Source organism: Apodemus sylvaticus, chromosome 22 (assembly GCF_947179515.1).
Source record: "Apodemus sylvaticus chromosome 22, mApoSyl1.1, whole genome shotgun sequence".
Lineage (NCBI taxonomy): Eukaryota > Metazoa > Chordata > Mammalia > Rodentia > Muridae > Apodemus > Apodemus sylvaticus.
In genome coordinates, this window is record NC_067493.1 from 28288876 (window position 1) to 28315049 (window position 26174).

The following is a 26174-nucleotide window of genomic DNA, read 5'->3' on the forward strand; positions in this document are numbered from 1 at the left end:
TGTTCCAATAGATACACAAGATTCACATAATATGTGATTTCAAAAGAAGAAATATAGATCGGTTGGATTTATCAAAACTGAATAATTGTGAACAGAGGGAATGCAAACTGCTATTTATATATGAATTTCCAAATAGAGAAATGAATACAAGTTCTGATGAACTAGATACAGGTAGGCACCATAATCTCTTCACAAAGTTAAAATAAGCTTAATGTAATCATGTTTTATCAGGAGTATCTCATTTTGGGCTATCAAATTTGCTTTATTATATTAAATTTTAAATTTATATTTGCTCTCTTATAGTTTACAGCCCACTGTTCAATTACTTTTGCAAAAATATTTATTGCATGTTTTACAAGGTACTTTTCTTCAAAATAAAAACATAATTGAAATTAAAGCACAATGTATATATTTGATCTATCAATGCAACAGAAAAATGTATATGTATGGAAATATTTGGTACTTTAAAAACAAAATCTTGAAATATTGTAGAGATAATGAGTGATGCAGATAAACCTCATTTACTTTATCTTTCTTATTAATAGAATAATTAATTTCAACTAAAGTCACTTTTCTATATTAGATTAATATGGAAATAAAATTAGAAAATGAAATAATGACAATGTATTTCATCAACCATCAAACCAATACATTTAAAATTCTAAACAGCAATATTACCTCTTACAGTTGCAATGGTGATGAGTATGTTTGAGGATTTCTATGTAATTAAGAATTTATAACCTAACCTGCAAGATGAAATTTTCCTCTAGAATGTGCTTTGTCCCTGATGCAGTGAAGTGAGTTCCTATCTGCTCTGAACAAAATAATATAGCACTTTGGGGCAAAGATGCAGCTAAGGAGCCCTAAACTGGAAGCTAAAATGGTGAAGATTTCCATGGCCACCATGATCTTTCCCTTGGTGCTATGGTAGACAGGGAAGAATGTGACCCACACACAGAAGAACACCAACATGCTGAATGTCAAGAACTTGGCTTCATTGAATGTATCAGGCAAGTTCATGGACAAGTAGGCCATAGTGTAGCTCCCAAGTGCCAAGCAGCAGAGGTATCCCAGGACACAGTAGAAGGCAATAGCCGAGCCCTTGTTGCACACAATGATGATGTGTCCATGTTCCGATTGTGGATCTGAATCTACAAAGGGAGGAGAAGTGCTTAGCCAAATTCCACAGAGCACAAGATGGATGAGGATACACATGGGGATGATGAAGTTAGGGGCCCTTGACAACATAAACCATCTCAGCACTCTCCCTGGAAATGTGATCTTGAAGGCAAGAACCACAGTAAGAGTTTTAGCCAAGACTGTGGAGAGTGCCACTGTGAACAGGCCTCCATATATGCTCTGCTGTAGGATACATGTGGCTGTGTTGGGATATCCAATGAAGAGCAAGGGACAGAGAAAGCAGCAGATCAGAGTGATGAGCAAGATATAAGTTAGAGCCCGATTATTGGCCTTGACAATGGGAGTGTTATGATACTTTACAAAAACTCCAAGGACACCAGCTGTGATTACAGTGAAGCTCAGAGACAAGCATGTGAGCACCATCCCCAAGGGGTCTTCATAACCCAGAAATGTCTCAGCTTTCTGGAGGCAGTGGTTCTGCTGTCTGTTTGCATAGTGACTCTCTGGACATTTCACACAGTTATCCACATCTGTTTAGCAATGAAAATGTTCGTGAGTCTACGCTTAGGTGATACGTTTTATCCTAAGTGAGTTCTTATCTTTGTGTTTCTGGCATGTGGTGTACCTACATCTCTTTTTTTGTTGTTTCAGGCTCAAGTAAATTAGTGCTCAATAGTGTAAATGCCAAATATTCTGTAGTCAATCCTTACAAGTCAATACTTCACATTGCCTCTAAACAGACATCAAGGAAATGATTTATTTCATCATATCTGTACAAAAATATTCTTGCATTTAAGTGATAATATTGTTTATGTATATAGTCCTACATTTTAAAATTCAGATCCGAAAGTTAACATGGTCCTTGGCTACCCTTTTGTTTTTGAAAAACTTCGAGTTAAAATTGTTTATGTGAGTTCAAGACAAAAAGGAGAATATATTTTTAAATTACTTTCTTGTAATATTGTTCTTAGTTATTGCTCCCAAAATTGCTTATTATCATGAAGCTCAATGGATTTCTGGTGTCATTATTCTCTGAAGGCCAATTCTAAATTGTTCTTATTTGGCCCTTAGTAAGTTTACAAAATTTGATTGTGAAATGTTTATAAAATTGTAGCGACCACAGATATATTTTACATCTACATACCAGTACATTTTAAACTTAGTTTGTTATGGAGTAGTCTTTGGATATGCGCTTTCAAGCCCCTCTCTCAATCTCAAGGCAGTCTTTTACATCAGTTTGACATATATTTTCTTTCTGTATTTTCTAGCTGATTATGAATTCTTTTCATCCATGATACCAGGCCATACTTATCAAAAAGTGTGTGGTATGTAAAGCATGCTAAAATATTATAGAGATTTAAGTAATGTATTTTGTAGTCCACTAAATATTTAAGAATTTAAGGTCTCTATTGCATAACTGAAATTGAGAATAGACACCTGCTTTCCCCTCACAGCTCTGCCTGCCTCCTGGGTGGGCAGCTCCAAAGCAGGATATCCAGGTCATAATCCTGAGCCCCATCCCACATCCTGCTAGGGCCCCAGCCAGTCTAGCATCTGTGAACTCTGCCCTGTCCTATCTGAGCTTCATCATCCTTTCAGTCCACATCCCACCTTTAATAATTAACACACCACTCTAATATCTTCAGTGCTGTACTCCCCAGAAGTCCATCTCAAACCTGAGACACGCAGGGCAGTCCACCTTCCAGCCCAAACTCCACCTGCAAGCAAGTTTCTGCACCCCACACCGTATCCCAAAGTTTTATCTACCCTTAGGGTGTTCTGCAACTATCCAGTACTACCATTTTCAGAAGCTTTCTAATCACAGGACTATTAGGCCAGCCAACTCTTGAGATAACCACATGCCTAAGGGCAGTGGAAGAAATCAAACAACAGAGCCCAGTGCAATATGGCATCATTTTCAACCAGCTCTTCTATTAAAGGAAGTCCTGGATATCTTAACATGCTTGAAGAGCAAGATTAAGACCTAAAGTATCATCTCATGTAGATGATAGAGACCTTTAGAGAGGACATAAGTAAATTCAATAAATGAACACAGTAAAACAGAATCTTATATGTGGAAGTCCTTAAAGAAGAAACAAATATAACCTTAAAGAAACATAGGAAAATATAATAAAACATTTGAAGGAAATGAATAAAACTGTCTAAGACAAAAATAGAAACAATAAAGAAAAGACACATAGAGGCAATCCTGGAGATAGAAAAATTAGGAAAAAGAACAGGAACTGTCTGGAAGGCATTGCCAACAGAATGGAGATGGAATAGAGAATTGCAGGAGGATTAGAAGATATCACAGAAGAAATTGATACATAAGTCATAGCAAATGACAAATGTAAAGGTTTTTAATAGAAACACCCAGGAAATCTGGGACACTAAGAATAGATAAAATGTAAATATAATACAAATAAAAGAGAGTGAACTGTCCCAATTCATAGAGCTGTAAAATATCTTCTGTAAAATCATAGAAGAAAATTGTCAGTAAAGAAAAAAAGAGATGAACGCTAAAGTTCACGAAGCTTACAGACATCAAATATATTGGACCAGAAATGAAAGCCCTCCTGCCCCATAACAATCTGAACTTTCAGAGATAAACACATTATGAACATTAAAAATTACACTGGAAAAATGCCAAGTAAAAAAATAAATGTTGGTCTATCAGAGTTATAACTGACTACCCAACAGAGAATCCAAAAGTCAGAAAATCACGGAGAAAGATCACAGATGCCTGCCCAGAATAATATACCCAAAAAACCTTTGATCACTGCTTTTCTTTGATGATCTTTGATGGAGAAAGCAAGATATTCCATGCCAAAACAAAATTTAAACAGTAGTTTTCTATTAATCTATCCCTGCAGAGGATACTTGAAAAAGTCTAAAACAAGAAAACTACAGCTCCCAAAATACTAGAACTTAATCATTGCACAATGAAATCAATAGAACATCATGCACACAGAGACTACAACCACCATAATCAAAATGTCGCGAAGAATAATTGGTAATTATTTCAATATCAGTGAACATAATTCATCAATAAAACACAGTCATCAACAGATTGAAAATGTAAAAAGGCCCCATCATTTTTCTTAATACAAAAAGAGAAGTTGGCAGCAAAAATAAACACTGCCTTAGCATATAGGTATATAGCATTTACAAACATTCCTCCCCAAAAGAGAAGAATATACCTTCTTCTCAGAACCTCACAGAACCTTGTCAAAAACTTGAGGATAGAATTGTGCAAATGGGAAGCCACTAAGGGTACAAAAAGTTTGAGAGAACACCATTCATATTATCAGATCACCATGGAATAAGGTTGGACTTCAACAAAAATAGAACCAACAGAAAGCTCAAACACTCATGGAAACTGGGCAAGTCTCTTCCATGTGATCACTTTTTCAGTGAAGGAATAATGAAAGACATCAAAGACTTTCTAGAACCCATTGAAAATGAAGGCACAATATATACAAACTTATGGGACACAATAAAAGGAGTAGTAAGTGGAAAATTCAGATCAATAAATCCCAATAAAGAAATTGGTGCGATCTCATAGTAGCAACCTAACTGCACACCTAAAAACTAAATAGTTAAACTTAGGGTTTGATATTATTCAATTAGAATCAAAAGTATCAATACAAAGAATGAAGAAAATCAATGCTGGTTCTTGCAAAAATCTCCAAGAAAGAATTACCTCAGCCATATTATCTAAAAGGCACAGAGACAGTATCCAATTTAATGAAATCTGAAATGAAAAGGAACGTCATAAGAACAGAAATTGAGGGAAATTCAAAGGTCCTACTTCAAAAGACTTTAATCCACACTACAAAATATAAGTGCAGTGGATGAGTTTTTAGAAGATACCACTTACCAAAGTTAAATCAAACTCAGCTAAACTATCTGAACTGCCCTATAAACAGCAAAGAAATAGAAGCAGTAATTAAATCCTCCAACCTAAAAAGGTATGGGGCAAGGTGGTTTTAAGGTAGAATTCAAAGAAAAGCTAAAACCAATTCCACAAAATATAAACAAAAACAGTTCAATCTATTCACAAAATATCAATTTAAGGATCAGTACATAATTCTATAAAGTTACAGTCACCTTGAAAACTAACCCATACAAAGTCTCAACAAAGAAGAAGAATCCCAAACCAAAATAACTTATGATCATCAACACACACACACAAACATACACCCCACCCCCACTCCCCAGCTCCCCAAGCTTCATTACAATACTTGCAATACAATCCAAGAACTCAACAAATACATCAAGCACCATTATAAAGTAGACATCATCTGGGAGATGCTGGCATGATATAAGATCAGTGTATACCACATGGAATGCAATCTCTGATAAGTGGATATTAATTATCCCAGAAGCTCTGAATTCTCAAGACACAATTAACATATCAAATGATACTCAAGAAGAAGGAAAGAGAGGGCCCTTGTTCTGAAAAGAGTTGATCCAGCATTGTAGGGCAGTAACAGAACAGGGAAATGGGAGGTGTGTGATTTGGAAATGGGCAGAAGGAAGACGGCTTATGAGACCGATGTTGGGGAACCATGAAAGAGAAAGCATTCGGAATGTAAACAAAGAATATAGAAAAAAAATAATGAAAAAAAAAAAAGAAATTTGGAGAGGATGGTTTCTGCTGTGATCAGTATTTGATGACTGAGATAAATTCTGCTTATCAATGTTCAGAAAAAAACCACTAGACTGTGAATTCTTTGAAAAAAGAAACTTGGCTCAATAAATATCCTTAATCTGAAAAAAAATTGGAAAAGGAGAAGTAATGATATTCCTATTCACAGATGATATGATAATATACATAAGCCCTAAAAAAACTATACAAGAGAAATCTTACAGTTTATAAACTACTTCAGAAAAGTGGCTGAATAGAAAATTAAATTAAAGAAAACAGTAGCCCTCCTTTATTTCAAAGATCACCAGGTTGACATAGAAATTAGAAAAACAACACACTTCACAGGAGCTGCAAATAATATAAATTTCCACTTGTAACTACAATTAACTAACTATATATCAATAACATGAAGTCCTTGCAAAAAGAAGTTGAAGAAGGACATCAGAACTCTGCCTCCCACCAGTCAGTTACGAGGGCTCCATATTGGTTCTCGGTCGCCAGAGAAATCAGACTGAGGTACGCAAATATAACCCGAGACCAACATCACGGGGGTCTAAGCCCGACGGGCGTTGGCCTGCACCCAGGCCCTGGGCTGATGGGGGGCCACCGGGGTGCAAACCCGGCCAGGAGGTTTTTTTTCCTCCCGGGCCGGAGCGCACACCACCGCCATTTTGCCTAAGGGAAGCCAGGGAGACCTAGCAGGCAAAACCAAACTGGCTAACAGGCATAGCCCGAGGCGGACATAGCAGGGGTCTCAGACGGTCAGGCCCTGGACTGCCCCCAGGCCCTGGGCTGCTCGGTGGGCCATCTGTGTGCCGACCCAGCCAGGAGCTTGTTTGCCCAGGCCGGCGTGCACTGCTGCCATTTTGCCTACAGGAAGCCAGAGAGACTAGCAGTCAAAACCAAACCAGCTAACAGGCATAGCCCAAGGCGGACATAGCAGGGGTCTCAGATGGTGAGGCCCTGGACTGCCCCCAGGCCCTGGGCTGCTCGGTGGGCCATCTGTGTGCTGACCCAGTCAGGAGGTTGTTAGCCCAGCAGACTCTCCCAGCACTCTCAGGGAACTCGCGCAGGCCACCATCCTAGCCACCTGACACACCCAATTAACACCCACAGCTGAGGGGAACTTTGCTCCGACATTGGCCTACCAGGCTTTTGCCTAGACTCAGGGCCTGAACAGCTAGGCTAGCCTTGTGTGCACCAACCCGGTTGGGAGTTCTGCTGCCCAGCAGAGAGATCAGCACGCAGAAAAGGTCCATGCAGCATACAGCCTCAGCACTCCCTGAAGAAGCAAACGGGCACCTCCTGGCTCACAGACACAATCTGGGGCAAAGAACACTAAGGCTGCAAGGGCACCCAAGAGGAGGAAAGCACATCAGCAATCTGCAACAGGGGAAACCCTGCCCTCCAGTGTTGCAGAAATAGCCCTAGAGCCTCTCAGGAGGCTGAAACACCAGCCGGAGTCAAGACCAATTAGCTCCAGAGAACAAGATGGCAAAGGACAAACGCAGGAACGCTACTAACAGAAATCTAGGCAATATGGCAGCATCTGAACTAAACTCTCCAACATCAGCAAGTCCTGGTTATGCCAACACACCAGAGAAACAAGATTTGGATTTAAAATCACTGTTCATGATGCTGCTAGAAGAACACAAAAAGGACGTGAATGAATCTCTTAAAGCAATACAGGGGAACATGAGTAAGCTAGAAACCCGTTTAATGGAAACACAAAAAACACTTAAAGAAATGCAGGAGAATAAGGCCCAAGAGATAGAAGCCAATAAAGAAGAAAGGCAAAAAAAAACTTAAAGAAATGCAGGAGAACTTGAGTCAACAGGCAGAAGTCATGAAAGAGGAAACACAAAAATCTCTTAAAGAAATACAGGAAAACACAGACAAACAAATGATGGAACTGAGCAAAACCATCCTGGACCTAAAAACAGAAGTAGAAACAACTAAGAAATCACAAAGGGAAACAACTTTGGAGATAGAAAACCTTGAGAAGAAATCAGGGGCCATAGATGCAAATATAAACAACAGAATACAAGAGATGGAAGAAAGAATCTCAGATGCCGAAGATACCATAGAAACCATTGACTCAACTGTCAAAGAAAATGCAAAATGCAAAAAGCTTGTATCCCAGAACATCCAGGAAATCCAGGATACAAAGAGAAGACCAAACCTAAGGATTATAGGTATAGTTGAGAGTGAAGATTTACAACAGAAGGGGCCAGCAAATATCTTCAACAAAATTATGGAAGAAAACTTTCCTAACTTAAAGAGAGAGATGCCTATGAATATACAAGAAGCCTACAGAACTCCAAACAGACTGGACCTGAGCAGAAATACCTCTCGTCACATAATAATCAAAACCCCAAATGCACTAAACAAAGAAAGAATATTAAAGGCAGTAAGAGAGAAAGGCCAAGTAACATATAAAGGAAGACCTATCAGAATCACACCAGACTTCTCACCAGAGACCATGAAAGCTAGAAGATCCTGGGCAGATCTCATGCAGACTCTAAGAGAACACATATGTCAGCCAAGACTACTATACCCAGCAAAACTCTCATTCACCATAGATGGAGAAACCAAGATATTCCATGACAATACCAAATTTACACAATATCTTTCCACAAACCCAGCTCTGCAAAGAATAATAGGAGGAAAACTCCAATACAAGGAGGGAAACTACACCCTGGAAAAAGCAAGATAGTTACCTTCCTTCATCAAACCCAAAAGAAGATAACCACTCAAATATAAAAAGAACATCAAAAATGACAGGAAGTAATAATCACTATTCCCTAATATCTCTTAACATCAATGGTCTCAATTCCCCAATAAAAAGACATAGACTAACAGACTGGATAAGGAAACAGGACCCTACAATTTGCTGTATACAGGAGACACACCTCAGTGTCAAAGATAAAAACTACCTTAGAGTAAAAGGCTGGAAGACAATCTTACAAGCCAATGGTCACAGGAAACGAGCAGGTGTAGCCATTCTAATATCAGATAAAATTGACTTTCAACCTAAAGTCATCAAAAGAGACAGAGAAGGACATTTCTTGCTGGTCAAAGGAAAAATCCACCAAGAAGAACTTTCAATTCTGAACATCTATGCGCCAAATGCAAGGGCACCCTCATTCGTAAAAGAAACTTTACTAAAGCTCAAAGCACACATTGCACCTAACACAATAATTGTGGGGGACTTCAACACTCCACTTTCCTCAATGGACCGATCGGGAAAACAGAAACTAAACAGGGACACAGTAAAACTAATTGAAGATTTAGACCAATTGGATTTGACTGATATTTATAGAACATTTCACCCTAAAGCAAAAGAATATACCTTTTTCTCAGCACCTCATAGTACCTTCTCCAAAATCGACCATATAATTGGACACAAGGCAGACCTCAACAAATATAAGAAGATCGAACTAATCCCATGCCTCCTATCAGATCACTATGGAGTAAAAGTGATCTTCAATAGCAACAAAAACAACCCAAAACCCACATACACGTGGAAACTGAACAATATTCTACTCAATGATACCTTGGTCAAGGAAGAAATAAAGAAAGAAATTAAAGACTTTTTAGAACACAATGAAAATGAAAACACAACATACCCAAACCTATGGGACACAATGAAAGCAGTGCTAAGAGGAAAACTCATAGCCCTGAGTGCCTCCAAAAAGAAAATGGAGAGAGCATACATTAGCAGCTTAATGACACACCTGAAAGTCCTGGAACAAAAAGAAGCTATTTCACCCAGGAGGAGTAGAAGGCAGGAAATCATCAAGCTCAGGGCCGAAATCAATCAAGTAGAAACAAAGAGAACCATACAAAAAATCAACAAAACTAGGAGCTGGTTCTTTGAGAAAATCAACAAGATAGATAAACCCTTAGCCAGACTGACCAAAGGGCACAGAGAAAGTATCCAAATTAACAAACTTAGAAATGAAAAGGGAGATATAACAACGGAAACAGAGGAAATCCAAAAAATCATCAGATCCTACTACAAGGGACTGTATTCAACACAACTGGAGAATCTGGAGGAAATGGACAATTTCCTTGACAGATACCAAATACCAAAATTAAATCAGGACCAACTAGACCATCTAAACAGTCCCATAATGCCTAAAGAAATAGAAGGAGTCATAGAAAGTCTTCCAACCAAAAAAAGCACAGGACCAGATGGCTTCAGTGCAGAATTCTATCAGACCTTCAAAGAAGAGTTAACACCAATACTCTTCAAACTATTCCACAAAATAGAAACAGAAGGAACATTACCCAATTCCTTCTAGGAAGCCACAATTACGCTGATACCAAAGCCACACAAAGATCCAACAAAGAAAGAGAACTTCAGACCAATTTCCTTTATGAACATCGATGCAAAAATACTCAATAAAATTCTTGCCAACCGAATCCAAGAACACATCAAAACGATCATCCACCATGATCAAGTAGGCTTTATCCCGGGAATGCAGGTTTGGTTCAATATACGGAAATCCATCAATGCAATCCACTACATAAACAAACTCAAAGAACAAAACCACATGGTCATTTCATTGGATGCTGAAAAAGCATTTGACAAAATTCAGCATCCTTTCATGCTTAAAGTCTTGGAGAGAACACGAATTCAAGGCCCATACCTAAACATAGTAAAAGCAATATACAGCAAACCGGTAGCCAGCATCAAACTAAATGGAGAGAAACTTGAAGCAATCCCACTGAAATCAGGGACCAGACAAGGCTGCCCCCTTTTTCCTTATCTTTTCAATATTGTACTTGAGATACTAGCTCGGACAATTCGACAACATAAGGAGGTCAAAGGGATACAAATTGGAAAGGAAGAAGTCAAACTATCATTATTTGCAGACGACATGATAGTCTACCCAAGTGACCCAAAAAACTCCACTAGAGAGCTCCTACAGCTGATAAACAACTTCAGCAAAGTGGCAGGTTATAAAATCAACTCCAGCAAATCAGTGTCCTTCCTATACTCAAAGGATAAGCAGGCTGAGAAAGAAATTAGGGAAATGACCCCCTTCACAATAGCCACAAACAGTATAAAGTATCTTGGGGTGACTCTTACCAAACATGTGAAAGATCTGTATGACAAGAACTTCAAGACTCTGAAGAAGGAAATGGAAGAAGACCTCAAAAAATGGGAAAACCTCCCATGCTCATGGATTGGTAGAATCAATATAGTTAAAATGGCCATTTTGCCAAAAGCAATATACAGATTCAATGCAATACCCATCAAAATCCCAACTCAATTCTTCACAGAGTTAGAAAGAGCAATTATCAAATTCATCTGGAACAACAAAAAACCCAGGATAGCTAAAACTATTCTCAGCAACAAAAGAAAATCTGGGGGAATCAGTATCCCTGACCTCAAGCAATACTACAGAGCAATAGTGTTAAAAGCTGCATGGTATTGGTACAGTGACAGGCAGGAGGATCAATGGAACAGGATTGAAGATCCAGAAATGAACCCACACACCTATGGCCACTTGAGCCTCGACAAAGCGGCTAAAAACATCCAATGGAAAAAAGATAGCCTTTTCAACAAATGGTGCTGATTCAACTGGAGGGCAGCATGCAGAAGAATGCGAATTGATCCATTCTTGTCTCCTTGTACTAAGCTCAAATCCAAATGGATCAAGGACCTCCACATAAAGCCAGACACTCTGAAGCTAATAGAAAAGAAACTGGGGAAGACCCTTGAGGACATCGGTACAGGGAGAAAGTTTCTGAACAGAACACCAAGAGTGTATGCTCTAAGAGCAAGAATTGACAAATGGGACCTCATAAAATTACAAAGTTTCTGTAAGGCAAAGGACAACATCAAGAGGACAAATCGGCAACCAACACATTGGGAAAAGATCTTCACCAATCCTACATCAGATAGAGGGCTAATATCCAATATATATAAAGAACTCAAGAAGTTAGACTCCAGAAAACCAAACAACCCTATTAAAAAATGGGGTACAGAGTTAAACAAAGAATTCTCACCTGAAGAACTTCGGATGGCGGAGAAGCATCTTAAAAAATGCTCAACTTCATTAGTCATTAGGGAAATGCAAATCAAAACAACCCTGAGATTTCATCTTACACCAGTCACAATGGCTAAGATTAAAAATTCAGGAGACAGCAGGTGTTGGAGAGGGTGTGGAGAAAGAGGAACACTCCTCCACTGCTGGTGGGGTTGCAAATTGGTACAACCACTCTGGAAAGCAATCTGGCGGTTCCTCCGAAAACTGGGCACCTCACTTCCAGAAGATCCTGCTATACCACTCCTGGGCATATACCCAGTGGATTCCCCACCATGCAATAAGGATACATGCTCTACTATGTTCATAGCAGCCCTATTTATAATTGCCAGATGTTGGAAAGTACCCAGGTATCCCTCAACAGAAGAGTGGATGCAAAAAATGTGGTCTATCTACACAATGGAGTACTATTCAGCCATTAGAAACAATGAATTCATGAAATTCTTAGGCAAATGGATGGAGCTAGAGAACATCATACTAAGTGAGGTAACCCAGACTCAAAAGGTGAATCATGGTATGCACTCACTAATAAGTGGATATTAACCTAGAAAACTGGAATACCCAAAACATAATCCACACATCAAATGAGATACAAGAAGAAAGGAGGAGTGGCCCCTGATTCTGGAAAGACTCAGTGAAGCAGTATTCGACAAAACTAGAACGGGGAAGTGGGAAGGGGTGGGTGGGAGGACAGGGGAAGAGAAGGGGGCTTACGGGACTTTCGGGGAGTGGGGGGCTAGAAAAGGGGAAATCATTTGAAATGTAAATAAATTATATCGAATAAAAAAAAAGAAATTATGGACCTTAGAACAGAAACTATTACTGCCAATTTAGTACTTGAGCATAATTCCTAACTATATTCCAAAATGTATCCTTATACTCACAGATAAGTATAGCTCTCATTCCTTATCAAGGGAACATTTCTGTGTAGCATTGGGAATTGTAACTTTTGTTTGTCAGATCTAATTGTCATCTCGGAGGCGTACTGCTAAATAAACTAACCTTTTCTAGCTCTTAAAAAAAAGAAGTTGAAGAAGACATCAGAAGATGAACAGATCTCCCATGATCATGGAGCAGTATTATTAACATAGTTAACATGGCCATGTTACCAAAAGCTATTTACAGTTTCAATGCAATTTCAAAAAATTACAAACACACTTTTACATACTTTGAAAGAGCAATTCCCAACTTCATATAGAAAAACAAACTAACAAATAAAATTCAGTGTAGCTAATACAATTCTAAACAGTTAATGCACTTCTGGAGGAATCTATATCCCTGATACAAGCAGCTCTACAAATTGAGAGTGATAAAAAATTAATACAACTAGCATAGAAAGAGGCAGGTTGCTCAGTGAAATCAAATAAAAGATCAAGAAATGAATGCATACTATGGATACTTGATGTTTGACAAAGAATCCAAAACAATATAATTGAAAAAAGAAATCATCTTCAACAAACGGTACTTTTTAAAAAATTCTATATATTCTTTATTTACATTTCAAGTGATGTTCCCTTTCCTGGATCACCCCCCTCTCCCAAAATCCCATAAGCCATCTTCCCTCCCCCTGTTCCCCAACACACCCCATCCCACTTCCCTGTCCTGGTATTCCCCTACACTACTGCACTGAGCCTTTCCAGGACCAGGGGCCACTCCTTCCTTCTTCTTGGGCATCATTTGATATGTGAATTGTGTCTTGGGTATTCCTGGCGTCTAGGCTAATATCCTTTTATCAGTCAGTGCAAACCATGAGTGTTCTTTTGTTACTGGGTTACCTCACTTAGGATGATGTTCTCCAGTTCCATCCATTGTCTACCAATTTCATGAATTCATTGTTTCTAATGGCTGAATATACTCCATTGTGTATATAAACCACATTTTCTGTATCCATTCCTCTGTTGAGGGACATCTGGGTTCTTTACAGCTTCTGGCTATTATAAATAGGGCTGCTATGAACATAGTGGGGCATATATCCTTATTCCTTGCTGGGGATCCTCTGGGTATATGCCCAGGAGTGGCATAACAGTGTCCTCTGGTAGTATCATGCCCAGTTTTCTGAGGACCTGCCAGACTGAGGAACTTTCCAGAGAGGCTGAACCAGCTTGCAACCCCACCAGCAGTGCAGGACTGTTTCTCTTTTTACAATCCTCACCAGTACCCGTTTTCTCCTGAGTTTTTGATCTTAGCCATTCTGACTGGTGTGAGGTGAAATCTCAGGGTTGTTTTGATTTGCATTTCCATGATGACTAAGGATGTTGAACATTTCGTTAGGTGCTTCTCAGCCATTTGATATTCCTCTGGTGAAAATTCTTTGTTTAGCTCTGTACCCCATTTTTAAGGGGGATACTTGGCTCTCTGGAGTCTACCTCCTTGAATTCTTTGTATATCTTGGATATTAGCCCTGTGTTGGATGTAGTGTTGGTAAAGATCTTTTCCCAATTTGTTGGTTGCTGTTTTGTCCTTTTGACAATATCCTTTGCCTTACAGAAATTTTGTAGTTTTATGAGGTCCCATTTGTCAAGTCTTGATCTTAGAGCATAAGCTATTGGTGTTCTGTTCAGGAAAGTTTCCCCTGTGCCCATGTCCTCAAGGGTCTTCCCCAGTTTCTTTTCTATTAGTTCCAGTGTGTCTGGTTTTATGTGGAGGTTCTTGATCCACTTGGACTTGAGCTTAGTACAAGGAGATAAGAATGGATCAATTTGCATTCTTTTGCATGCTGACCTCCAGTTGAACCAGCATCATTTGTTGAAAAGACTATCTTTATTCCACTGGTGGTTGTAGCTCCTTTGTCAAAGATCAAGTGACCATAATTCTGTGGGTTCATTTTCGGGCCTTCAATTCTATTCTATCGCTCTACTTGTCTGTCACTGTACCAATACCATGCAGTTTGTAACACAATTGCTCTGTAGTACTGCTTGAGGTTGGGGATACTGATTCCCCCAGAAGTTCTATTACTGTTGAGGATAGTTTTAGCTATCCTGTGTTTTTTGTTATTCCAGATGAATTTGAGAATTGCTCTTTGTTAGTCTATGAAGAATTGAGTTGGGGTTTTGATGGGGATTTCATTGAATCTGTAGATTGCTTTTGGCCAGATGGCCATTTTTACTATATTAATCCTGCCAATCCAAGAGCATGGAAGATTTTCCATCTTCTGAGGTCTTCTTCGACTTCTTTCTTCAAAGACTTGAAGTTCCTGTCATACAGATCCTTCACTCATTTGGTTAGAGTTACACCTAGATACTTTATATTGTTTGTGGCTATTGTGAAGGGTGTCATATTCCTAATTTCTTTTCCAACTTATTTGTTCTTTGAGTATAGGAAGGCTACTGATTTGCTTGAGTTAATTTTATATCCAACCACATTGCTAAAGTTGTTTATCAGCAGTAGGAGTTCTCTCATGGAGTTTTTTGTGTCTCTTACGTATACTATCATATCATCTGCAAATGGTGATAGTTTGACTTCTTTTTTTTCCAATTTGTATCCCTTTGATTTCGTTTTGTTGTCTAATTGCTCTGGCTAGACCTTCAAGTACTATATTGAAAAGATATGGAGAGTGAGGGCAGCCTTGTCTAAAATAGTCCCTGATTTTAGTGAGATTGCTTAGTTTCTCTCCATTTAGTTTGATGTTGGCTATTGGTTTGCCATATATTTTTTTTATTATGTTTAGGTATGGGCCTTGAATGCCTGTTCTTTCCAAGAACTTTAACATGAAAGGATGCTGAATTTTGTCAAATGCTTTTTCACTATCTAAGGAAATGGCCATGTAGTTTTTTTCTTTGAGTTTGTTTATGGAGTGGATTACATTGAAGGATTTCCATATATTGAACCATCCCTGCATCCCTGGGATGAAGCCTACTTGATCATGGTGAATGATCTTTTTGATGTGTTCTTGGATTCGGTTGGCAAGAATTTTTTTAAAGAGAAAATACAGTAGTTTAATATGTTGGACCCAAGTAGTTTAATATGTTTTAACTTCCTAAAGACCTTAATTCTAAACACAGCCACATTCTGAGCTCCTGGAAGTGAGAACTTTGACCAGAGTATCCTACCCAGAGGATTCCCCAGCATGCACTCAGCACACATGCTCCACTATGTTCATAGTAGCCCTATTTATAATAGCCAGAAGCTGGAAAGAACCCAGATGTCCCTCAACGGAGGAATGGATACAGAAAATGTGGTATATTTGCACAATAGAATCAAACTCAGCTATTAAAAACAATGAATTAATGAAATTCTTAGGCAAGTGTGTGGAATTGGAGAATGTTATCCTGAGTGTGATGACCCAATCACAAAAGAACACAAATGCTATGCACTAACTGATAAGTGGATATTAGCCCAGAAGCTAGGAATACTCAAAAAACCATTCACATATCAAATGATGCCCAAGAAGAAGGAAAGAGTGGTCCCCAGTTCTGGAAAGGCTCAGTGCAGCAGTGTAGGGAAATACTAGGACAGCGAAGCAGGAAGGGGTTGATTGGGGGAACAGGGGGAGGGAAGAATGGTTATGGGACTTTCGGCGAGGGGGTATCCAGGAAAGGGGAAATCATTTGAAATGTAAATAAAGAATATATCAAATAAAAATATATAAAAAATAAAATGATGACATAATAAATTTAATTATTATTACAGCTAAATAAAAGGTGAACAAGACTTATAACTCCTGTTGCTTCATCAAGGTTTCCATGTCCATATACATCACAGAACACTATGGATAGGTGGTAAATATGACAGTGATATTCACCTGTTTCATTGGAAACCTCATTTTCTGCACAAGGCGAACATTTATAACAACAGGCAGCCTTACCCTCCTGGGGGGATTTTCTGAATCCAGGGACACAGCTCTCACTGCACAAAGAATGAGGAATCTGAGAATCAAATGCCCCAGAGAAATTATTCAGTTGTGCACAGTTTTAAAACACTAGAAATATAATTAATAATTAATAACTAGATAGCATATTTTCATATATATAACTTCAGATTGCCAATATTCACTACTCCTTTGAGCTGGTATTCTCTCCAAAATTCAATGTGTTTAAACCATCATCCAGAGACAACAAATCTCTGAACAATTGTGGAAATGTAAGAGGTAGGGTAATTAAGGGGCCATTAGGTCACCTGAGTCCATATCTGGAAGCACATCTAGAATGGCATTCATTTCCATTGAACACAGAATGGCAACTGTGTGCTTTGTAATCATGGGCCAGAGAAGAGTTTTCATAATAGTGGTAGTTAACATATGTTTGAATATAACCTTTTAATGTTCAGATTTACAATACAAACAATTCTTTGGACATTCAGGTGAAAAAGACTCTACAAGATGTTTCTTGAAGAGGGAAAATTTGCTCTAAAAGTAGACAGTTCCATTTTATGGGTTGTTGGCATGGAAAGAGTGTAAAGCAGTAAGGGTTACAAACACCACTATACACTTCAACCTCTTTTCTAACGGACAGAAAAAGGAATGTGAATTAGTTTCTTAGGCACCTGTATCCATGAACACTTAAATCTTCATACTCTTGTTCCATGGCATGAGGCACAAGTAAACTGTTTTTCTGATCAATTGTTTACAGTAGGTGTTTTCAGTAGGAACACATGCAGATAACATGTGCACATGCATCTCAATTCTGCTGTCCATTGCCCAGGGCAAGAACACTAAAGGTCAAATGAAAATGTATTGATATTTTCTACTCTGGGAATCATATTAATCCTTTTGCTAGTAATAAACAGATACCATATATATTAACCATGGAGAAATGTATGAAAAAAGTGATTGTTCAGATTGAGGCAACAAAAACTTTACATTGACAGGTTTCTTATTGTTGTTTGTATTAATGGACCCTGTGTAGGGAACTAGAATTCATTATATTCACAAATGTTTATTTATGGTGAAGTCACTGCAATGATATAAGATCCAACATACCTCTGTAAATCCTATAGCCCACTGTATCATGTCATCAGACAAAGACAGTTGTTGCCACTGTGGAGCCTTGGGAGAAAAGACTCCAACTTTCATCTTTTGTCTGAAGCCATTTGGAAAATTAGCAAAATTAAAAATATCATATTCTGCGTCTATTTTCCTTTGTGAATCCAAAATGACTTGGCTTCCATCACCACTTTTAAAATTGACATTCTGGAGAAAAGTGTTGAGCTAAAAGAGATACAAAACATTATAGTACAATTATTCCCAATAAATGATCAATAAAATCAATATAGAAAATTTTCTCACTCACATTAATACCTCATTAGACATGTAAGCTAAAGGAAGCTATTACTTATTATTTCTATAAATGCCCCCCAAATGGCAGTATCATAATGTTTCAAACCTGCCTGTCAGCATCAAATCTCTCTCTCCATCCCCCCTCTCTCCCTCTCCCTCCCTCATTTTCCTCTCCCCCTCTCTGTCTCTGTCTCTCTCTGTCTCTGTCTAGTTAATATAGGCATCACTTCAGTAACTGAATATTAAAGGTCTATTAACATTTGACAATTAAGAATCTTTAACTTCATTTTTTCAGAAATATTCATAGGTATAAGTGGGTTTGAAATCAATTATTTTACCAAGAGAAAATTATGTGATTATTTGTTACACAATAGCTTTTTGACATTCATGCAATAATTTCTTAATATTTTCTTAATATTTTCTTCCATTAATCATGGACTATAGCACATCCATTAAGCATGGACAATAGGTTTATGCAATAAATTTAGAAAAGAAATTGCATATAAACTGTCATTTCACTTTCTGTAAAATCTAGAATGTTCTATAGTATATTGAGTGATTTACTGAGATTCCATATAGCATAGCAGTATAGTTAAAATGCAGAGCAAGAGAAATTACCTCCCATGGGTATACATTCTTCTCGGAGATTTGATGAGAATAAAGTTGTATTTGTTGCAGGGTCATATCATGGAGACTGTGAGCCACAGCATACACAGAATTGTACACATTGTAACTCCCCTCAGTCATTTCCATGAACCCAAGATTTGCAGGCAAATATTCCAAGGAAAAATTGTGTCGACAGTTACCCAATATTTTACAGTCAGGAACAGAAATAGAGCAATTGAAATGTACATACCAAACACGAGCAAGAAAACCGTCATCTGGGTATTTGGAAGGGTTATAGTTTTCTACAAACTTTTGAAAATCATGTATCTTGTCATGATGTTGTTCAAAGAAGAGGGATCCATGCAAATAATCAAACAGAAAAAAATCATCTACCAGGCCTATATCCCATTGAGAATACATGACCCATACTTTCCATGGTAATAACATTAACTGACTAAGAATTTTAATATAAGAAGATTCAGTGTCATCATAAACAACAACAACGTTTGCAGTTGATTTAATGATTATCTTCAGAGCCTCTTCAGATCTCATGTTAAAGGATGTCAAGATTTCTGGCATCATTTTTACAAAAGCTACACACACTCCAGTCCTGTCCATTTCTCTTCTGAAGTGTGTGAGAATCTGCGTTCCTTTACTGTTATCTGTGAGGATGAGTCCAACCCAGGTCCAACTGAAATGAAGCATCAAAGATGCAATGGCAAGTGAGAGTAATGTGTCCTTTGTGGCTGTCTGGTAAAGAGAGGAGAACTGGCTTCTGTCACACAGGATTGTCTGAAAAGGCCCAAAACTAAGCTGAATCAGAAAAAGGAATGAATAGATTAATATGGGAACAATCATTGACTTAATAAAATACATGGCAATGGTAGGGACTAAATGGTGTTTTGGTGACTAAATTCTTGTAACATCCCCTATGAGAATTATTGAGTAATCTTTACAAGACACAACATTTTAATACGTTGTAGCTTCCAAACTTTTCCTTGTTATCCTAAACAACAGCTACATAAACAAATGCCTCATTTCTCTCTGATTTATGATAGTCTCTTTCCCTTCCACTGAAAACATCTTTAATATCAAAAGTTTAATATGGGTTTCTACTTTTTGTCAGAGCTGTGTTTCTTACCTGTGGATATTTGTAGAGACCCAGTAGTCTCCCAATATTCGCTGATGCTGTCCAGGATGTTCCTGTTAGTACGGCAACAATCTTGTTTTTCCTTTGACAGGTATAATTTGGAATGTTTATTCCCACTCCTGTGAGCCAAGTCAAAGCTTGCATCATAATATTCCTTCTTTGGACAATATAAAGTTCAAATCCTAGAGATGTGTTGGGTAAAAGATGTGGGTTCCTATTTATCTCCTCAATGGCAAATATGAAGGCCAACATATACTGGTAGTTTTTGAAACTGAGCCTAAAGAAAACAATTGTTCAACATGTATAACAATGAACCATACCATACTGACTATCAGTTTGATGCAATGATTTTTAAAATTTCAATGTCATCTTTTTAAAATAAATAATGTCTTCACAATAGTGGTTAAAATTAAAATGGCCCAGGTATTAGCAAAAGATCGTTAATTTAGCAAATTTTAGTAAATTTATAATTCTGAAGAGTACCTATTTATTGGATCATTAGCATCTGTGGAATCTTCATGAATAGATTCATATTCTGTTCCCACTAGAATTTTCAGCTGAAAAGAAATAATGAGCAAATGGTATCTTCTAGAAACAAACAGATGATTTTCTGTTTGTTTCTAGAAGATACCACAGCCTACATCCCAAAGTGAATCACGACTCATATTTTCCATGTTATTTACCATTTCATCTGATTTCACATCATAAGAGGTGAAGATTCAGTGCCATTATGAACAATAACAACATATGCAGATGATGTTATGGTTAGCTGGATAGTATCTATGGATCTATGGTCAAAGTCATTTAAGTTTCTTGGCATCAATTTTAGAAACACCTCACATACCTTATTTTCATCCATCTCTTCTCTGAAGTTTGAAAGAATCTGAATTTGGGATTCACCAAAACCTTCATACATTGTACTCTAAAACCACAGTGACCTACCACGTGTTCCTATCAAAAGCACTCAGGTGGAAAAACTTACTTCTGTCAGTTTTTCTCTGATTAACACACAATGCTGCTTCTGGTAATATCTCCCTATGTCTTTTACTTCATGTATATATCAACAATTCCCAAATCAATATTTGGATCTGATTCTGGTGAATTTGTAATATCCAATGATAGCAGATTACTCTGAACAAATTTTCCTCAATCTCACTGCCATCTTCTCCTTTTGCAGACTCATATAATTGAGAACATGATAACAGAGGGAGCTTATGCGGATTTACAGCCTACAGTCATGACTTGAATCCTCTGGTGTTTTGCTGTTCTGTGTAAGATCAGTTTGTCTATTTTTCATTTATGTTTCCTTTTTCTCTATCACAATACTTTACTATCCCAAACATATCAGCTTGCACATGAGATTGGAATTTCTTGATGAAAAATATGTCTTCTTTCTATGGGCTGAGGTCACATAAAACTCTTTTACTTGTATGCTTCACTTGGAAATACTCAACACAGAAGTCACCATGGGACTTGGTGGCAATTTTACATAATGATAGAAAAAGGTCATGTACCCTCTGACTCCAATACACACATGCTTCCTGTGACCATGTAGCACAGCCTAAAATGGAGGGCTCACCATTTTATTTCATGCTCCCACTAAGTGCAATGGAATCCCAAACCACCTTTACATTAGAAAAAGAAATACATTTCATCCTACTAAGATGTTAATTTGCAATTTTAATGTTTTATTTTGTTTTGTTGATTTTGTAAGTTTTTATATGGTAACTAATGGCTTGTCAAGAAACTAAACATTTTCCTAGTCATATGTCTCAAAAATGAGATGTTATTAAGGAAGATAGCACTTCTTATTCACATATACCAACAGGCTTTCAGAAGATAAAAAGGAGTGTAAGGGAAGACTTTTGCCATCAAGAATCTATATGTTAAGTGCTGTTGCATCTCATTTTCTACTATTTATGTCTGATAAACTACAGCCTATATACTTCTAATGGAGATAAAATTTTCCGTGTACCTCAGGGCTTCTTTGTCCTATATGTGCCTGTTTTATATTCTCCCAAAGGTAAAACTATGTTTACTAAGGATACCTATGTTAAGTTACCCATTCATAGTGAAAAATATGGAAATAGAAACCGATAAAATAATAATTACAATATGTTGTTTCATTTGTGAGTGACAGTAAGAACTTAAAAAGCTGAAAACAAGGATTGAAAAATTTCTTAAGGTTTAGGATCTCATAGTGAAATACTGAGTTAGGAATGTAGCCCATATACATTTCATTTCAATCACAGCAAGATTTTGGGAATCTTCATTGAAATGCCATTGAAGAGAGCTTAATAAGATGATGGGAACTGAGGTCTGTGATTATATGCAAATCCATTGAGCATGATGATCAATAGTGGCTTCTGATACTACAAATTAACATAAGGGGTTGTAGTATATCTGCCCATATGTGGTTTATATGCTGAAGAGAATATCAATTTCTCTTGATTTATCGATCCTATGAACAAATATATTAATACCTCCAAACGCATTCATGTACAAACACACATATAAATATCTTTTTCTCATGATAAATATCTGTTCATTGTCAGGTACTCACCAAATTAGCACTTAAACTGACATGAGATGTGCTGTGAATCAGCGTTCTTTTCTTTTGTATGAGTTTAAGATGCCTATGGAATTTATGTTACTTTAAAAATTTGGTTCAACGCAGAATATGTATAAAGATTATTTGTAACATCACAATATTTAGTATATTTGAGTGTGAAAATCATTACTGTACATTCAAGGACAACCGTGTCCAATAAATATGAAAAAGAAGAGAACCACCAAGTCTTTAAAGTCAGGTGAGGACAGAAACCTCTTCAAAAAATAGATCTGCTAAGAGTCAAACCACAATACTTCAAATTGTATAGGAACCAATAAAAATAGTTAAAAGACTTTAACATAGAATATGTGACTCTGAAATTGCCAAAGAAACACTTAACAGAGACGTCTCAAGACATCAGTCTAGGCAAGTGCTTACCGAAAAGGACTTAAATATCCCACAAATTAGCTCGAAGTGTCAAAGGTTTAACTTTGAAAAAATTTTCTCCGCTCCAAAGCAAACTATCTTCAGAGCATAAGAGAATGATAGCAAACCTTTTGATTTATCATTTTTAGACAGTAGATCAATAATAAGATTTTTCAATTAATAGAGATTTTACACTAAGCTATTAGAAAAGCCAATCCAAAATAGAATAATCTAAAGGTCTTAGCGTGTAGGAAATAAATGCTAAAACAACCATCATGTTTTAAACAAATGTTTTCAAACTTCCCAATCATAAGGTAAAAGCAAAGCTAAAACTCTTAAGAACTGAATATTTCTAAGACTTTGAACAGAGCAATAATGGTAAAAGATACACATATACATCAATGGAAAACAAAGAAGAACGGAAATAACTGCTGTAGATCTTTTAATATTTCCTGAATTATATGATTTCCATTAGAAATCCACCACAGGGAACAAGTTGGAGGGGACAAGAGTAGCACAAGAGGACCCAAGAGTAAAATAACCTGGGACCACAGGGGCTAACAGACCCTGGGCAACAAACCAGGAAGCACATTGCTGCTAGTCCTAGACCCACTTATACGTTTAAAGTAAATGTGCAGCTCGGGATTCGTGTGAGTGACCTAACAATTAGAGAGGAACTGACTCAGTTTCTGTTTCCTGCCATTGGACTAGATGCCTGATGCTGTGGTGGTATCTGAAGGGAGCTCCTCCTCTCTGGGAAGAACAGCAGTGGTCAATGTGGGAAGGACTTGTAAGGGTTGCCCTGGGGAGAAAAGAGGGATGGGACTGTGATTGAGGGGTAATATGAATAAAAAATAAAAAGAAAACAAAAGAAAAAACTCATACCATATAGACTACTTTAGCAACTCTGCTTTTAAAGGAAGGTATTGTAGTAGAGAAATTACACTTGATCTTAGCCAAAAGGCCGAGAAGCGATATATAGTAGACAAATTAATGTCTTTTTAAACCATTAATATTTGATGGAAATTCAAAAGTAGCCATCATTTAAACTAGTAATAAAGGGAGATTCAAATTGGTATTCTTATTTCAGTAATTTCTATCTCAGTTCTCAGTACATAGTTTACATAGGTATAGAACTGACTGCATGAAATAAAATTTACCTCCTCTGAAAAGATTATTACATAACTGTTTTTCTCCAACAGAGTCCAGGTAATTCTGTCAATTATTCTGCCACTGCTCTCTAATCCTATAGGTGTTGAATTAAGAAAGAACCTTCAATTTCAACCATCAACCTCACGTGTCTTTCATACCATACGAACCTGTAGCAGTGTTTAGATACTTGGAAAAAGGCATCTAATGTGGAATGAGGCAAAATTAATGTAGTATATAAAATTTGTAAAAAAATGTGAGCTATCTGAGAGCACTTTGAAAAAGAAGTCTAAATACCAAATTATCCAATTCATCTTAATCAGGATCTGAAAGCAACAGCAGCTATCAGAGGCTATCCTGTATTTAGATACTAAAATCATTGTTTTTATTTCTCATGGGAGAACAATACTTAAAAAATTTTCCAGAGCAATGTGTCCATTTTTCTTATGCAACATCCGTTATGGAGAGAAAACCATGATGTATTTCCACACTAGCAGCTGAAGTCTAGAGAAAGCCAGGTAGAGAGGCTCAGAGTACCAAATATATAAAGAACATTAATTAGATCCAACTGGTTTTCTTTCTTTGAGAGAGAAAATGAGTAAAGAGGAATACAAACCATAAAATAGTTATGTTTCCAGTAGAGATCTCACCTTAATAGAATATAAAAGTTACATTTCTGTACATACAAAGTTAATGGAGGACAATTAAAAACTGAATTCATAAAATGAGTGATGGTTTAAAAAACACTTACTGTGTCTCTGGATTTTCTGGAGGAATATAATCATTCACTTTGCTTTGGAAAATATGACCAAGAAAAGGAACAAATGCAGCAATCATCACATTTCCTTCACTGTGTCGTTTGACTTCTTCTTCAAAAATGCACTCATCCTTCTTAAAGTTGCACAAAACTCCAAGAGTCTGTAGGATCCAGAGGATAAATACCCGTGAGAACATCATAAAATAGACTGTCTAGAAGAGAGTAAGTGTGCCTACGTAGATCTGCAGGTGGCCATCAGTTATATACACAGCTCCTGTGGTTCTCAGCTCAGGTGTTTGTAATATTGTTGGTGAGTGAAGTCATCACTTTAATCACTTATTTTTAGGCAATACTCTCCTACTCTCTAGAGAACTCTCAAAATGTTCTTCACTCAGACTTCTCACCTGAGAAACTACATTCAGGTATAAACACGTTTCAAAACACATTTTTGGATTTTATCTATTACATTTGTGGATTTTATCTAAGAGGATAGACAGCAAGACCCCAGGGACAACTCCTCTTGAGGATACATGTCCAAAATTCAGTACCATAATCATTACATGCAACAGTTAATTGGGTTTAGACTTGCCTAAAAGAGAGAGGCTAATTTTGATATTCACCTGTGACTGACTTGGGATTGTGCAAACTTCTTCAGGAAGTGGGAGTCATAGACTTTGAGATGGAAAACCAGCACACAACATAAGAACCAGAAATTCTGCAGTTAAACTAAGTAGACCACCCTGCTCTCTAAATCGGATTATTGCCTAGGCCAATCTAACTTGTCATCTAGTGGAGGAGTCTTAAAACACATTCCCTATCAATTACGCCTGTTTGAAAAACAAGTATTCCTCCACTGTCTTCCTTGATTCCCAAAAATTCCATGAATCAATCCATAATTGCACATATTGAATTCATGAATTCCAAATCAACAACTGAGTATCAATGTGTAGATTATAATACTCATTTATCATACTGTGAACTCTGAAATACTGTGCTGATTTGTCTTTTTCCCCAGTGGTGAATCATTCATTCTCTGTAAAATCTTTATTCATCCCTATATATCCATGGAAATAGCTTAATACTCTATTTATGATTCAGTTACAATGCAACATATTTAATGAAACACTTGCATTTTCATAAAATATGTAACAGCTCACACAGTCAATCCACCATGTGATAGCTCAGAATACCTTATATTAAGTTACTCTGAAGAGGGGAGCTGTCATAAATGTAAATTCAAAATATAAGGATTTATTCCTGATGTATGGATAAAAGCGCAGCCATAGTTTTACACAGGTTTTATGCTGTAGGGGAAGCATTTCTTCTACTTGTTCCAGTAACCTAAGTAACAACATTGAGTATATCATGTAGCTCTTATCCTGGGCTTCAAAACACATGTAAAATAAATATGTGATGTGTATTTAGGAGTAATTTCAAAAAGAATGGATAGTATTTTCTCCCATAGATCTGC

At 37.2% G+C, this 26174-nt stretch overlaps 1 protein-coding gene across 1 annotated transcript; it reads right to left on the reverse strand.

Moving 5' to 3' along the window:
* Window positions 1-741: 741 nt before the first annotated feature.
* LOC127672470 (vomeronasal type-2 receptor 116-like) lies at window positions 742-25149 on the reverse strand. Its single transcript, XM_052167617.1, has 7 exons — window positions 25108-25149; window positions 24698-24864; window positions 19812-20097; window positions 18683-19483; window positions 17768-17995; window positions 16592-16715; window positions 742-1670 (listed from the first exon to the last, which is right to left on the reverse strand). Exons 1-7 carry the CDS (start codon window positions 25147-25149, stop codon window positions 742-744), a joined length of 2577 nt encoding a protein of 858 aa, XP_052023577.1.
* Between the last annotated feature and the right edge of the window lie 1025 nt (window positions 25150-26174).

Excerpts from the sequence above, each read along its gene's own strand:
- LOC127672470 (XM_052167617.1), bottom strand. The coding sequence starts at position 25,149 with ATGTGTTTTGAAACGTGTTTATACCTGAATGTAGTTTCTCAG. Across the intron at positions 19,484-19,811 it reads GTCTCTACAAATATCCACAG|CTTAGTTTTGGGCCTTTTCA; the intron begins GTAAGAAACACA and ends TTTCTGATTCAG. Across the intron at positions 1,671-16,591 it reads TGAGGTTTCCAATGAAACAG|ATGTGGATAACTGTGTGAAA; the intron begins GTGAATATCACT and ends ATTGCTAAACAG.